This window comes from Harpegnathos saltator, unplaced genomic scaffold (genome assembly GCF_003227715.2).
Source record: "Harpegnathos saltator strain DR-91 unplaced genomic scaffold, Hsal_v8.6 scaffold83, whole genome shotgun sequence".
Taxonomy (NCBI): Eukaryota; Metazoa; Arthropoda; class Insecta; order Hymenoptera; family Formicidae; genus Harpegnathos; species Harpegnathos saltator.
The window spans coordinates 165759-180903 of record NW_020230682.1 but is presented as its reverse complement, the minus strand read 5'-3'; the positions used below and the strand labels follow the sequence as shown (position 1 = coordinate 180903).

Genomic DNA, 15145 nt, shown 5'->3' with positions numbered 1-15145 from the left:
AAGTGATTTGGTACTAAGGTTTAAGTCAATCGATACACAAATAAAAACAACAATCATACTGACGACAAATCGAGACAAACCGACCGATCAAGAAGTCGAACTCGCTCTGCAAAAATTACACAGAGAACATTGTTGAACGAACCAGTCTTCTGGTGGAACATGAACGATTCAGAAATTTCTATAGAAAGTATTAGAATTCTACCTAACTCGACAGGAAATCTTGATAATTCAAACCGGATTTCAATAACTGGAACCGGAATTCCCGAATCATTCACATTCCAGCAGAAAATTTTCTTCAAGCTAATATTCTCTCCGATTTAAAGATCTTCAGTATGAACCAAACCATTTCCCGTGCACGCACACAGAGAAGATCTATCCCGAAGATCCAGACAGACTTCTATATGGGGTGTTTCAAAGCACCTCTTTTAAAATGAAGAGAAATTGTTTTTGGCAAAAGTCCCGAAAATTCTCATGACTAAATCGAATACGCTTTATCTAACGTTGATATTTTCAACTTCCGATCAGTACCGTGAATTGAAAATCACCATTAGACAGAACATACCCGACTTAGTCATGAAAATTTTCGAAATTTTTGTTATAAACCATTTCCCTTCCCCCAAAAGGGATGGATATGTAATCTGAAACATCCTGTATTGTTATTAAATTGCCTTCCAAAATACATGGCTCCGAAAAGTACACACAGAACTTACGCGCATGTGTCGTATAAGTAGTGTGATCTTTGATTGGTTGAATTTCAAGCAATATAATACATGTATATTTCTCAATATTTTCTGACATTCTCCTTCAGAATAGATATCGGCCATATCCAAGCCACCTCTTTTTCTACACTATTTACAACACGCATGCGCAGATGCTACTCATATGTGATACGTACTTTCCCGGGTCCGTTTTTTCGTGCGGTACACAAGCGAGTTGGCAATCTAGTTTACAATACAGACGTCTGTACGAAAATCCCGACTTCCCGAGGAACAACCGCGACACCAAAAGATCGCAGATGACTCACGTCCACGAGGGCTTACTCGCAGGCGCTCTGGCAGAGGTGCGATCGCGGCCCCTAATAGGGCACATGGATGTCCCTGGAGCGCGATCGTCTTCTGCAGAGCCTGCAGACAGCGATGAAGCAGGCCAAGCCTAGAAGAATAGCCAAGCCGGCACCGAGGCCAGCACCGGCCCAGCCGGCAGGTCCGGTGAACCCGCCACCGTTGGCGTTGATAGGGCCGCCACAGGTCTCCAACGACTCGTCGTCCGGTTCGTAGAAGGTGCCGTTGAGGATGCCGACGGCCAAACCGGTCGGCAGGCCGCGGCTCGGACAGTTGACGACACCGTTGCAGAGCAACCTCGCCGGAATGCAGCCGGCATCGCCGGGACACTGGAAGGCGCAGTCCTCGAGCTTCTGCGTGTTGAGCGCGCCGGAACCGTCCCTCGGCAGGTGATACAGCTCGGTCCACGCGATCTTGAAGGCTGCCCTGGCCGGCGCCATGGAACCGGTGAACTGTACGATCACCGCCGGCGACTCGTCGATGCCGTCGGCGCCGCCCGCCGCTGGATGCTGCTCGGTCGCGGGCGCGATCTGCGCCGCCGAGATGATCGGCATCTCCCGCACGTAGCTGACGTTCTCGCCACAGATGCCGAGGTACGGCTCGGCCGAGCCGGGCAAGAAGATCTCGAGCTTGCCATCCTCGCAGGAGCGCGACGCGAACTTGATCTTGTCGAAGTGCAGCCAGAGGTCGCGCTCGCGGTTCACCCGCAGCTCCCAGATGCACTTGATGGTTCTCGGCGGCGTGACGTAGCCGAGAGCTTCATAGTGCGGGAACTCGATCTCGCCGTCGGTGGAGGCCGGCAGCAGGGCTGGGCCGCAGAGAGGGCTGTGCGCGAACTCGTAGCTCGCCTCGAACAGCGGCGCCGACACCTTGAAGTAGCTCGTGGCCGCGTGGGCACCGTCCACCAGGAGCTTGAGGTCCAACCTCTCACCGCGAGACACCACCCTGAGCAGAGGCGGCCTCGGCGGCGGTGAGCTGGTGGGCGACGGGGTGCCGTTGCTGCTGGAACGACACAAGCAGTGACCCTTAACCCCGTCCGGACTAGGCTCCCTGATGATCACCCGGTCCACCCGGCTATCCCAGCAATGGCCGCATTGTGCGTACGGGTGATCCTTGAAGGAGACGGACTCGATGACGAGGATCACCCGGGCATACAGGCGCTTGTCCGTGACGAAGCTGTAGGTGCAGGCGAGGTCGGCGGGCGGGTCTCCGGGTCTCTTGTAGACCAGCGTGTTCAAAGGCGAGCGTAAGCGACCGGAGCGCGACTTCCACGAGGCGAAGATCTCGTCGCACTCGGTACCGACCACCGGCTCGCCGAATCGCGTCGCGTTGAAGAAGTCGTAGTGCGCCCAGTAGTAGAGCGAGCTGCCGGAGTAGCTGCCAGTTTTGCTCTCAAAGCGGACGAACAGCGCGTTCGACGTGGACACGAAGTCGTGCTTCTCCATTGGCTTGCTGAAGGTGTCGCAGAAGGTCTTGATGATGCGCGCGTCGTCCGGCCAATCGGCGTCGTAGAGCGTCAGGCTCTCGCCGCAGTCGCCATCATACGGCTGGATCGGCGACTCGATGCGGTTGACACGGAAGCTGGGGAAGTAGAGCCGCGCGATCTCGCCCGGCCGGCCGCGCAGGAGGTAGGTGCAGCTGGTGTGCGGCGGGTACCAGTGCGCCACCGACAAGAAGATGCCCTCGTTGCCGCTGACCAAGGACTCGCTGTTCAGCAGCCAATCGCAGCTGCCGTTCTTCACGCCCGCCGTCTCCACGTGGCCCGGCCAGTTGCCGACGTTGAAGTGGAAGCCGGTGTTGAGCAGCGGCCCGGCCGGCGACGACACAAACTCCACGTAGAGGTCCTCGCTGGTGCCGATGATGCTGTAGGGGAACTTGCCCATACCGCAGAAGGTGCCGATGGTCGAGCTGCTCTCGTTCTTACCGTCGTAGACGCGGATGTAGTCGTAGGGGCAGTGCTCCGAGCCGGAGCTGATGGGTCGCATCGGGCAGGTCATGATGTTCTCGCATCGCTGACCGTCGATGTTGAACTCCTCGTTCTCGATGTAGAGCTTGATGAACGGCAGCCGTGTGTTCAGCCGGTACTTGCAGTGCAAAGCGCGCGGGTAGATGCCCGGGTAAGCCGGGCTCTGCACGTAGCACGTCTGCAGCCGGCAATCCCTGAACACGCGCTCGCAGTAGCTGCCGGGCACGATCTCACCGCGACGGTTCGGGTAAAGCTCCGGGTGCTGGCCGTACCTCAGGTAGACCTCAAACTGCTGCTCGGCGCGCGAGTCGAAGCTGAAGTACGTCTGGTCCGTGAAGTTGTCCGCGTGGAAGAGCACCCGCACGAAGCTCGTCTCGGATATGAAGGTCTGCGGCTGCTCGGACTCGCCGCAGTAGACGCCCGGGTCCTTGCGGTTGCTCACCTCGGTCTTTGTGTTGCCGTCTATGATCTGAAACAACGACCGTCGTCGTCGTCGTCGTCGTCGTCGTCGTCGTCGTCGTTGGCACCCACGCGATCGATGAACACGATGAAAGGACACTCGGCGCGCGGGAGAGGAAGACGGAGGAGGGAATCTTGCTGGAGAATGCAACATGTTTTCCAGAGCAGACGAGCAACCACGCGAACCTCATCGTTTACAACCAACGCGGGTCTGTGCGCGAAGGGAACAAAGTTCAAAGAAATCCTTAAGAATGCAGCTCGAAGAGACATGCAGTCGCGATCGCGATTCTATGACGATCCGAAGGAAACGCAAAACCGAGATATACCGCCATCACCTTTTTCATCGGCGTAAATTTGAAAGTCGAGGAGGATGGCGCGGAGGGGTGAGGAGGTGAAACGACGGGCGGAGGCGGAAAGAGCGAGCGAACGAGCGAGCGAGCGAGAGAATGAAAAGAAAGGAGAGGAGAGGAGAGAGGTTTACAACGTCACAAAGATCAATACCTGATACCGAAGTAACTGGGAGAGAGGTGGCAGGACGAGTGCGCCCCGCGCGCGCGCGCTCGCTCGCTCACTCGCTCACTCGCTCGCTCGAGGAGGCAGCTGGAGGCAGAAGTGGAGGGAAACGGAGCGAGGGAGAATCACTTATCGCATTCGTCTCTCCATACGGTGACGCTCTAATTCGCATCATTGATACGGCTGCCTGCTCCCCGCCACCTACCCTCGCGCACATAACCTCTCCAACGCATTCAGAAGCGCCCCCGCCGATCGGCGAGCGGCGAGCGCGAGTGCGTGATTCTTGTGGACGCGAAACACGCGCATTCCGCGGCTGCCACGCGCGTATCGGCCCGCGATTCAAAGAGACACGAGCGCCATCGGCATCGGCTCTCCCCTCTCCAGCCCGCAATCGCCGGGCGGTACCTAACCTGAATCGAAAGAATCATCTGGAGGAATGCTATTGTCGGACCGAAATTAAATTCCAGCGCTCGGCTAATTGGCCGGATTCTCCCTATTCAATTAATAGAGGCGCGGACATATGGGGGAACGGGGGGGGCGGCGGAAGGTGGCAAGAAGGGACGGTGAGCGGGGGTGACATGGGCGAAACAGAGACGCGAGCCTCGAAATCGGCAGCCTCACCTGCAGGTATCCGCCGCTGCAGGTGGTCGCGTTTTCCAGCACGCCGACTTTGAACTTCTTGAAGCGAACCCGCAGAATCCAATCCCGGGGTGTCCCGCGGAAGGCACGGAAGCGGTACCAGCACGACAGGGGTTTGCCCCAATTCGCGGCGGTCACCGCCGGGCTCGACACATCCTCGTAAATGTCCACTGTTTTGTTGCAGTGACCTCGGTCCGCTGAAATGGAGACGGTTACAGCACATTCAGAATGTCCCCTCCCTCTCCCCCTTTCTCTCTCTCTCTCTCTCTCTCTCTCTCTCTCTCTCTCTCTCTCTCTCTCTCTCTCTCTCTCTCTCTCTCTCTCTCTCTCTCTCTCTCTCTCTCTCTCTCTCTCTGCTACTCGTGAGCGCGTCAATATCTTAATCTTAATTGCGTCCCGTCGATTAATGAGGAGAGATAATCTCATCAAGCGGCGAAGCGCCCTAGGGTGCCGCGGGTGCGGAATTTTCAAACGGACGTGAACATTGCTATCGGGTTGTAAAAGAGCGAAGACACGACGAGGCTCGTTATCGAACGTCCGGGAGAGTACGATGGATACTCCGTCGCTGCCGACGCCATTGTGGAAAAGTCGATTCTAGATCAATCGGGCAGTCTGACGACGAGTCGTGCGATTAACGTCGAGATTTGTGCGGACAGTTCTCCGTTCGGGATGAATTCGAGAATGAATTCGAGAGTTTTTCCCGTAGAAAATGGGTTTTTCATGCGGCGACATATTTCTATTCAAAAAAACGCTCGCCAAGTGTGTAGGAAGAGACTTGTTAGGACAATCCATGTATAGGGTGTTAAGAGAAAATAGGCTGACTATACGCAGATATGTTCCACTCACCAGCAAGCAGAAAAGCTCTTATAAATATGGCGCTTAAAACGCTTGATTAAGAAATCGAGCCGGGATTAAGGGAGTCAATTTTGGTGTTAACGTAATGTATGCACAGTAATATTTATGTAAATGAATCTCAAACATTAAAGAGGAAACAGAAATCAAAGGAGGTGCGCAAAATATCCGCCGCATAAAGCAACGCAATCCCGGATTCTTCACACCGTGGACTATCCCGCGTATCCGTTTAAAAACTCTTGAAATATTGCGTATCATTCGACATCCATATTCTATTTTTTTGTTAAAAGTTGTTGTTTGTTGTCAACAAACCGCGAGTAAACAACTTTTTTTTCAACTGGCTCGACAGATAAAAGTCACGTATGTGTGTGGATTTAATAATTTAAATAAATATTATTGCACGCACCGTTACGCGTTTATGTCGCAATTATTTCCTTTTAATTCCCGATGCATTAACTTTATAAATATGCGTTTTGCGCGCAATTTTCACAGAAACTTCTTTGCTCGCTCGGTGAGAGAGGAATATGACTATGTATAACTAGCCCACCCCTTCCGAAAAATTGATCCTAAATTCTAATGAAGAGTGAAAATCTAATGAAGAGTTCAAACGAAAATTTCTCACGATTTTCCTCTCCGCCGAGAATGTCGACGAAAGCCGTTATTTACGGCGACTCTTCAATTTTCGACGCAACATATCTTTGAAACTGAACGTCGGATTAGATTTCTGTTCAAGTAAAGTCCGCTTGAAATTGACCAGAGAACATTTCGTTATCTATTTGGTCATCCAGAGCTTCGCTCGCGCAGAGAGCTCGCTCCCCTTTGATCCGAGAAAATATCGTTCGGACGCAATTTTGATAAGAGAAAAACCCACTTCTTTTGACGCAAAAAATTTACCGCTGCAGTTTATACGTGATTATTCCGCGGGGGAGCCTGTGCACATATCAAGTTGATTCCGACAGTAAATCCTACGAAATGTCAACACTCCGGCTGGCGAATTCGAGGCTGAAGGCGAGAGAAAAATGTTGCACCGACACCGCGGCGGCCCATGCAGTATTTCCAGAAAGAGAGAGGGAGTGAGAGAGAGGAAGTGAGAGAGAGAGAGAGAGAGAGAGAGAGAGAGAAAGAGAGAGAGAGAGTTCCAACAAATTAGAATCAGAAAATATTCAAACTATCTGGCCCGCCTCTGCAGGCCGCCGTAGCATCGAGTTTCCCGGCGATCGCTGGAAAATACCAACTGCCCCTCGAATCTCATCTGAGTATTTCCTGCTGCGAATCGCGCATGAATCATTGATATGAGCCATGTCGAGCGTTGCGACGGACGACAGCGCTCAAAATCGTGTGCGTTATTTCGATACGCATAAGCTGAACACTCCTTTCAGCCATGAACTAAGGAATAGAGGGAAAGTCTATGAGCACTTTTTGGGCCAGAGGGGGTGTAAACTCAAGCATGCGGGGAGAATTGCTTTCCGCCATATTGGTTTCTACCAGTTTGCACGTAGACACATATCTGCGAAATGTTGTGACTGAGAGGTTAGGTGCGTATAAATTATGAAAATTAATATTTGATGGCAAAATGGTTAAGTGTATGTGTGCCAGGGTGTCCAATAACGAATTATGTAAGATAAAATATCTAAAACATTTAGAAATGTTCAAAGATTCATTATATTGTCATTTATTACGCCTTTATTTATTAAAAAGTACTAAATAAAAATGTTAAATGTAAAGCAATATATAATGTAATTTTTTATAATTTTACGAGCGACATTCATACACAGGTTTCATATTTAAGATCGTCTTAAATTTATCCTCTTTCTAGCTTCTTTCTAGATTCTTCCTAGCTAATAAAACGATCCGTACAGCATAATGAGCTTAAGGCAATTAGAAATATAAGATCCGACTGTAAACACCGGCTTAAATTTTATTTTGAGGCTGCGGTTTACTTGACGCTACAAATGCATTGAAGAGTTAAGTGGATCGCAATAGGAGAAACAAATATGGCGGCTCTCCTCCGCCGCAGACGTATTAAGGCCATCACACACAAATGAACTTAAGCAGGAAGACGTAAGCAGTAAGCAAATCGACCAATCACAATCGAAATTTAAGGACGCCATTTTAAAACCTACGAGAATAATTGATTATGATTGATCAGTTTCTTTACTGCTTACGTCTTACTGCTTACATTCATTTGTGTGTGATGGTCTTTAAGTGGATGGCACATAAAAAAACTTAAGCAGTAAAGAAATTGACCAATAACAATTAATTATTCTCGTAAGTTTAAAAATGGTGTCCTTCAGTTTGGATTGTGATTGGTCGATTTGCTTACTGCTTAAGTTCGTTTGTGTGCCATGGCTCTTACCCCGCTATAGCTTGTGCTCCGTCCCCCTATTCCTTAGTTCCTCGTTTCAGCTTGTCGTTCGACGTGTTTCAGCATTGCCGAGCGACTCAACGCGATCGCACGCTCACGTCTCAAAGTAACTCAAAGCATTCGCGGCTACGGTCATTTCGAGCGCAAACTTCGACTTGCCACTCGCAGGGCAATGCGGGTCTGCGATAGAAGTCGCAAAGTCCTAAAAGTCGTGAGGTCGTAAGAAAATTGACCAATCGCAGCCGTCGACTATTCTCCTCGCGGCCGAGGAATAATCAATCGTGATTGATCAATTTTCTTACGACTTTATGACTTTTCGGACTTTACGACTTCCGTTGTAGTTGACTCCGCTTAAAGTTGCAAAGTAAAAATCACGTGACGTGCCTCTTTTGCCCCCCCCTCCATCTCCCTCCTTGCTCGTTTTTCACCCCGCATACTCGCCTGCCGAGGTATCGACGCTCGAGAACGGCACTCGGTATACATTAACAGCAGCGTGGATTTTTCGTTGACCCGCTTGGGCAACGGAGCGGACAAATAAAGGGAGAAAGAGCGAAGAAGGGACAACAACGGGACGATTGAGGCCATGAGGCACAGCGGGGGAGGGTAAGGAACGACAACACGCGACACAAGTTTCGGCCGTGTAATCGATATTCGACCCGCTTGCTGGATACCGCTTATAAAGCGGCAGCCTCGTAACGACGGCTTGCAGGAGGGTGCCTCTCTCTCGCCCGTAAATCACCTTTCCACGATCAGCCCTTCAACCCTGTCGCGCCGCCAATAGCTGCGCGCGAGCGCGACTAGATCGCCCTAATGCGTCGGTTAAGATTCGTGGCGTCTTGTCTGCCGGGCTATAATTCGGCCTGTTAGCCACGTAATAAGATTGCGATAATTGCGGCGGTGGCTAGCCCAGACGAACAAGTAGCCGGCGCTAGCACCAGAGAGAGAGAGAGAGAGAGAGAGAGAGAGAGAGAGAAAGAGAGAGAGGGAGAGAGAGAGAGAGAGAGAGAGAGAGAGAGAGAGAGAGAGAGAGATGGATCTTCATTAAAAGGCGAATTAACCCTTTGAGGCATAGTGGTAAGTATATTTATCACCTATTTATTTTCACATTTTCATGAAATATTTCATATTTCAGGGATTCTTGTCGGATTTTTTGCGTTTTTTAGTTGCGTTCTTATATGATATGAGAACATACATGAAAGGTTGAAAAGTGTTTTGCATAAGTTGTCTATTTATTATAAATAAACAAAGTGTGAAAAATACACATTTTTACAGAAAAAAATCATTTTCCACAAACTATGAGTGAATTTTTTGCTCAAAATCAAGATTTGGGGGTTTTCTGGGTCGCTGATTACGAATTTGAACTACGAATCCAAATTCCAAAATTAATTTTCCAAGATGGCGGATTCAAGATGGCAAAATTTCTATTAAATTAGCTAAAATTGTACTCTGATTAGTTTTTGAGGTCGCTGATTACGAATCTGAGATCTTAATTCTAAAATTCATTTTCCAAGATGGCGGATCATACAATTTTTATATTTATTTAAAATTTTTATATTTATTTAAAATTTTTATATTTATTTAAAATTTTTATCATAAAATTTTTATGATTAGCTGAAATTATACTTTGGTTAGCTTTCAAGGTCGCTGATTATGAATGTGAGGTCTAAAACTCATTGTCACCGAAATTATCGCGATTTTACATATTTGTGGCCGCCATCTTGAATCCGTCATCTTGAATTTTGAAAATCTGATAACGGATTCGTAATCGGCGATTGCAAAATCCCGCGTATATAAATTTTCATGTGATTCGGATTTTCTGAAAAATACGTGCCTCAAAGGATTAAAGCCCGGGACGAGCGTGCGGGTTTTCTTGCTTCCGCCGGAGCGATTAATAACGCGCTCCGCTCGGCCTCATGGCCGATGCTCCGGCAAAGCGGGACCCATTGGCCGCATTGGAACTGGAAACGGGGAAGCGAGTGTATGACTCGACGAGTGTCGGACTCGCTATGTTCGCACAGCCTATATGCGCCAAAGGCGCGCGACATCAATCGTAATGGGGTGATCGCGATGCGAAGTCGTACCGCCGCGGAATTAGGATTGTCAGATGTCTGCGCTCCATTTTGCAATCGGGCACTCTCTCCGAGTCCCGCTGTCTAGCTAATGTTGAAATATTTCTTGAATGTTAAATATTCCTCCCATTTTCTCTCTTTTCAGCAGGCAATCCACGTTTTACAGGCAATATCCAATTATCCGGTTAATATATAAAAATATCTAGATTATTCGGTAATTCTTCTCGATTGATATTGATATTCTTCGAAAAATATATCTTTACGCACTGAGAAAACATTGTATTAAAATTATACAAATCTTTGTTCAAATACAACTGTGAATAAATTTATTTAAATTAAGCGACTAATTTCTAAAATAAAATACAGAGTTTCTCTGAATGTAAACTTTTTTCTTCAATTTTAGAAAATAATTGCTTAATTTAAATAAATGTATTCACAGTCGTATTTGAACAATGATTTATTTAATTTTAATACAATTTTTTCTCAGTGCAAATCATATTTCTCTAATTTTTTTTCAACTTTTTTTTTCACTCCAGATTCTACTCAGGTCCGGCTAATATTCAAAATATCGGAATTATTAAATATCCTCGAGTATTTCTTTAATATTAAATATTCCTCTAAGTTTCTCTTTTCAGCGGGCAGTTTGCATTTTACGGACAATGTCCAGTTATCCGGTTAAAATATAAAAATATCTAGATTATTCAGTAATTCTTCTCGATTGATATATTCTTCGAAAAATATAATTTTATAAACCATATTCCTCTAGTTTATTTTTCAACTGGGCGCTCCAGATTTTACTGTCAAGTCTATCTAATATTTAAGATATCGGGGTTATTAAATATTCTCAAGTATTTCTTTAATATTAAATATTCCTCCCAATTTCTCTCTTTTCAGCGAGCAGTTGCATTTTACAGGCGAGCAGTTTGCATTTTACAGGCAATGTCCATTTATTCGGCTACTATATAAGAAATATCTAGATTATTCTTCATCGATTAAAATACTAAAATATTCCTCATCGATTAAAATATTCTTCAAACAATATATTTTTAAAAATCTACATTTCCAGTTTTTTTCAGCTGGATAGCTTAGATTTTACCGTCAAGTTGTCCAGTTAATATTAAAAATTTCCAGATCGTTGAATATTCCTTATCAATTAATATATTTGAAAAAATATATATTTTTACAAATTCATATTTTTATTTTTTTTTCAGCTAGACAGTCTGCATTTTACAAGCCATATCCAGTTCTCCAGCTAATAAAAGACGTCCAATCTACTAAAAATATTCCTTATCGATTGCTATTTACTCTTTATAAAAGGTGTATTTTTATAAATTCTTGTTTCCAGCTTCTTTTTTCAGCTAGATATTTTACAGACTATATATATTTAGTTCTCCAGCTAATAAAAAAGATCCAATCCACTAAAAATATTCCTTATCAATCGCCATGTACTTTTCAAGAAGTATATTTTTAGAAATTCACATTTCCACTTTCTTTTTCCAGTCGAACAATTTGTATTTTGCAAGCCACATATTCGATTCTCCAACTAATAAAAAAAGCTCCAATGTACTAAAAATATTCCCTCAAATTTCTTCTGAAAATATTCGATCGCCATACACTTTTCAAAAAGTATATTTTTAGAAATTCACATTTCCACTTTCTTTTTCCAGCCGAGCAATCTGGATTTTACAGGCCAGTTACTCAGTTCCCCATCTACCGAAAAATTTTGTCCAAACTACTGAATATTCCTCGCCGCGACCGCCGTACTCTCGAAAAAACATATTTTCATGAACTGATACCTCCATTTTTGTTTTTCTCTTTCCGCAAGCGCGGCCGAAAGTTTTCAATTTCCAAATCTGGCAGCCCTACGCGGGGCAGATTTCCCAGAACGCTCTGGACCCGGCCGAGCGAGTGAAACATGTCACGCGAACCTCTCGCATTCACGAGCTGGTCAGCGCGACGCGGAGATGAACTCGAGCGCGCGCGCTCAACATCCGTTTCCGTCGCGCCGCGCCGCGTGAATTGCAAGCCGCGCGATCGCCGGATCAGACTTACCTCTGCGAATAGCAGCGGGACTGGGGGTGGCCAGCAGCAGGAGAAGTACGGCGAAAAATCCCCAGCCCCAGCTACCGAGGAGTACCGCCGACGCAGGCATTCGTGGCATTCCCGGGGACAAACACCGAGGCTGTCAAAATACCTCCGCTTCTTCTTCCCTTATCTCCATCTGCCTCTCTTCTCACCGGGACACCTATGCACACATGCAAACGCGCCGCAACACGAAGATCGCCAATGGTACCCAGTAACAACTCGGTCGTTTCGGCCGAATCGGACTCGCGTTAAACACGCTCTCGCTGCTAAAGCCATCCCGAGGATGGGCGGGGAGGAGGGACGGGACGATTAAACGCGCGATCAAACGATTAAACCGCATGTAAAACGCGCCCCGGTCGCGGCTCTTTCATTCCATCCGGACAAAAGCCCTCCCTTTTTTGTCCGGACTCGCCGTGTATTAAAATACAAATATGAATATTCAAATCTCTGTTTGCGCGCGCGGACGTTAATCAGCTTTTCGGCGGGAAAGAGCGAGAGCGAGCGAGGAGACGAGAGAGACAGCGCGCGCGATCGGCCGATTCGGCGGCGTGCCAAAGAGGAAATCGGCGATTCGCGCTCGCTCGCGGGCGAGGGGGGGGGAGATCTCTCCGATAATGACGCTGCTCGTTTCGCGCGGCCGCCGTGCTCGCGCTGCTCTCCGACGGCGATACGCACATAATCGAGCGGACGGGACGCGAGCGCGTCGTGTTATCACTTCTCCAAAGGACAATAAGGGAGGCCGCGTGGCTCGGCAGATGGGTCGAGCGTAACCGGAAGGGCCTCGTTCATGCGTCCATGTCGAGAGAGCGGGGGTGATAATTGGTTAAATCCGCGTTCACTTCGCCATCGACAACAGTACTCTGCCTCCGGAATTTTCTCTCCCCCCCCTTCTGCTCGCCCTCTCCCTTTTCATTCACCGGCATTACCCCCCTTTGAGCTTAACCCCCTCTCTCTCTCTCTCTCTCTGTGCGCTTCCCATCGCTGTGAGCTTTTCCTTCTGTCGTCGCGCGACTCGCGTCGGCTTTCTCGCTCGCGCGCGCGGATGGCATCCGGTCATCCGAAACGCCGAGAGCGGTCCGAAGGGCCAAGGTCGGCGAAAATGCTCGCTTTTGTTTTTCGCCGATGACTCCGAGGCTCCCGGAGGCCGCGCGCGCGCGTACGCACGCGATCGATGCTCTTTCTCTCTCTCTCTCTCTCTCTCTTTCTCTCTCTCTCTCTCTTTCTCTCTCTTTCTCTCTCGCCGCGCGGATTTTCCGATTCCGCCGGCGCGCGCGAATCGAACGGAGGCAGCGCATGCCGAAAATGCCGAATCAACTGCGCCCGTAGTTAGCGTATCAGCAATTTAAATCGCGCGTTGATTACTCGCGCATGCATACCGGATGACGCGGCCGCATATTTAGAAGCGAAACAACCAGCCGAGCGACAAAGAGAGAGAGAGAGAGAGAGAGAGAGAGAGAGAGAGAGAGAGAGAGAGGGGCCAAACGAATCTCGCGAGCGGAATCGCGAGCGGTCGGCGCGCTTCTCCATTCTTTTTTCCACCCCTTTTTTGCACCCCTCCGCGATATTCCACCGAGCCGGCCGTGATTATTTCGTATTACCACCCCGGACGCGAAAAACGCGCCGCGGCACGCGGAATGCATCGGCAATCGAGAGAGAACGCGCTCGCTATTCCCCGTGCGGGGAATTCGATCACGCCAGCGCATCGCCGATGTGGATTGAAATAAGAACTCGGCCAGCCCTCCTCCCTCCTGCCCCTCCGAACGTTTCTTCGCGATCCACACAGCTCGGCCGAGTGAAAATCGCGCGCGGACACAGACGCGAAGCGGGAGTCGGCGGATCGATTGATCCTGCCGGGGCCGAGGACGAAATCCTCGAGGACAGCGAGCCGATCCTCCGGTCGATCGCGCGATCGGCGGCTTCCACTCGTCGATGAAGCTCGTCTCGGCATGCGCGTGCAGCCCCACGCACCTTTACCATAACACACTCTCGCTCGCGCTCGCTCCTGCTGAGGATGCGGAGGTTCCCGAAGGACGCTGGTCGGCTGGTCCGTAGTCGCGGATCTCGCGGTCACCTCGAAATCACCTGAGCGCCGTCGGCCGCGCGCTTCTCCTCCGGCAGGCCATCCTCCGTGTCATCGGGCCGAGCGAGTTGCCGACGAGAGGGTCGCCTCTCCTGTAGCCCGAGTCCTCGCGCCGCGAGTCGGGGATTTCACATCGTCGTCCTCGTCGCCGATGCGTCGCGGTCGCGGTCGCGGTCGCGGCCGACGCAGTCTAGCTCGCGGTCCGCCGAGCGCGCACACTCGCCCCGGCGATGCTCAGTCGCGCACTGACGCACATACAGCCGAAGGACGCTCGTCGACGCGAACAATCATCCCCCGATCGGCACGTCCGTGTCTCGTCGAGGTGGCCGCCGGAGCCCGGCCGGAGCACTGGCGGTGCCGCCGGAAGCGGCGCGGCGTGCGGCTGTCATCAGTGCGTCATTCCACGGCCGAGGGAGATCGGCCAGAAGACGAGAGAGCCGGCAAGGGCAACACGCGGCGAGGACAGACGGAAGTGAGAGAATCCAGGGGAACTGACTCCGCGAGTCAGGACGTAGCACGAGGAGGTAGCGGCGGCGGTCCGCTCAGTCCGCAAAGCTAGGCTCCAGTCGACTGGCTGGCCGTGTGCACGAAAACTCGGAACGTGGCTGGCTTAACGTCCGCTCCGATCGGAGCTGCGGCGGGTCGAAGCTTGCGCAAGCTCCCTGCGTCCTCTTTCTTGCTGTCTTTCTCCCACGACGTCGCCATGGCGGAACGCTCCGTTCTAGCCGGCGATCCCTCCGCCCCCTTTCGCTCCGGCCCTTCCATTTACGATGACTTTCATTGAACTGCTCGTTCTCCCCTGGTCTCTCCTGTCCTCCTCCTCCTCCTCCCCCTCCCCCCCTCCTCCTCCTGCTGCTGCTGCTGCTGCTGCTGCTGCTGCTGCTCTACCACCACCTTCTGCCACCTCCCGTCCCGCTTCCGCTCCTTCGGTCGCCCTGCGATGACCTATTGCACCTATTGCTGCCCCTACGCTCGCGCGTCCTCCTGCGCGCTCGCGTTTTGTCGGCCCTTTTTCTTCTCCTGCGAGGCGCTTCTGTGCGCTGTGTCGCCCTCCCC

At 50.1% G+C, this 15145-nt stretch overlaps 1 protein-coding gene across 2 annotated transcripts; it reads right to left on the bottom strand.

The window, feature by feature from the left end:
- Positions 1-507: 507 nt before the first annotated feature.
- Positions 508-14852, bottom strand: LOC105183870 (uncharacterized). Of its 2 annotated transcripts, XM_011142288.3 has the most exons (4): positions 13978-14852; positions 11977-12169; positions 4621-4835; positions 508-3496 (listed from the first exon to the last, which is right to left on the bottom strand). In XM_011142288.3, exons 2-4 carry the CDS (start codon positions 12083-12085, stop codon positions 1076-1078), a joined length of 2745 nt encoding a protein of 914 aa, XP_011140590.1. In that variant the 5' UTR covers positions 12086-12169; positions 13978-14852; the 3' UTR covers positions 508-1075. The 2 variants fall into 2 exon arrangements, with proteins under 2 accessions (XP_011140590.1, XP_025162927.1); XM_025307142.1 differs by lacking the exon at positions 13978-14852 and having other exon boundaries at positions 11977-13460.
- Positions 14853-15145: the final 293 nt, after the last annotated feature.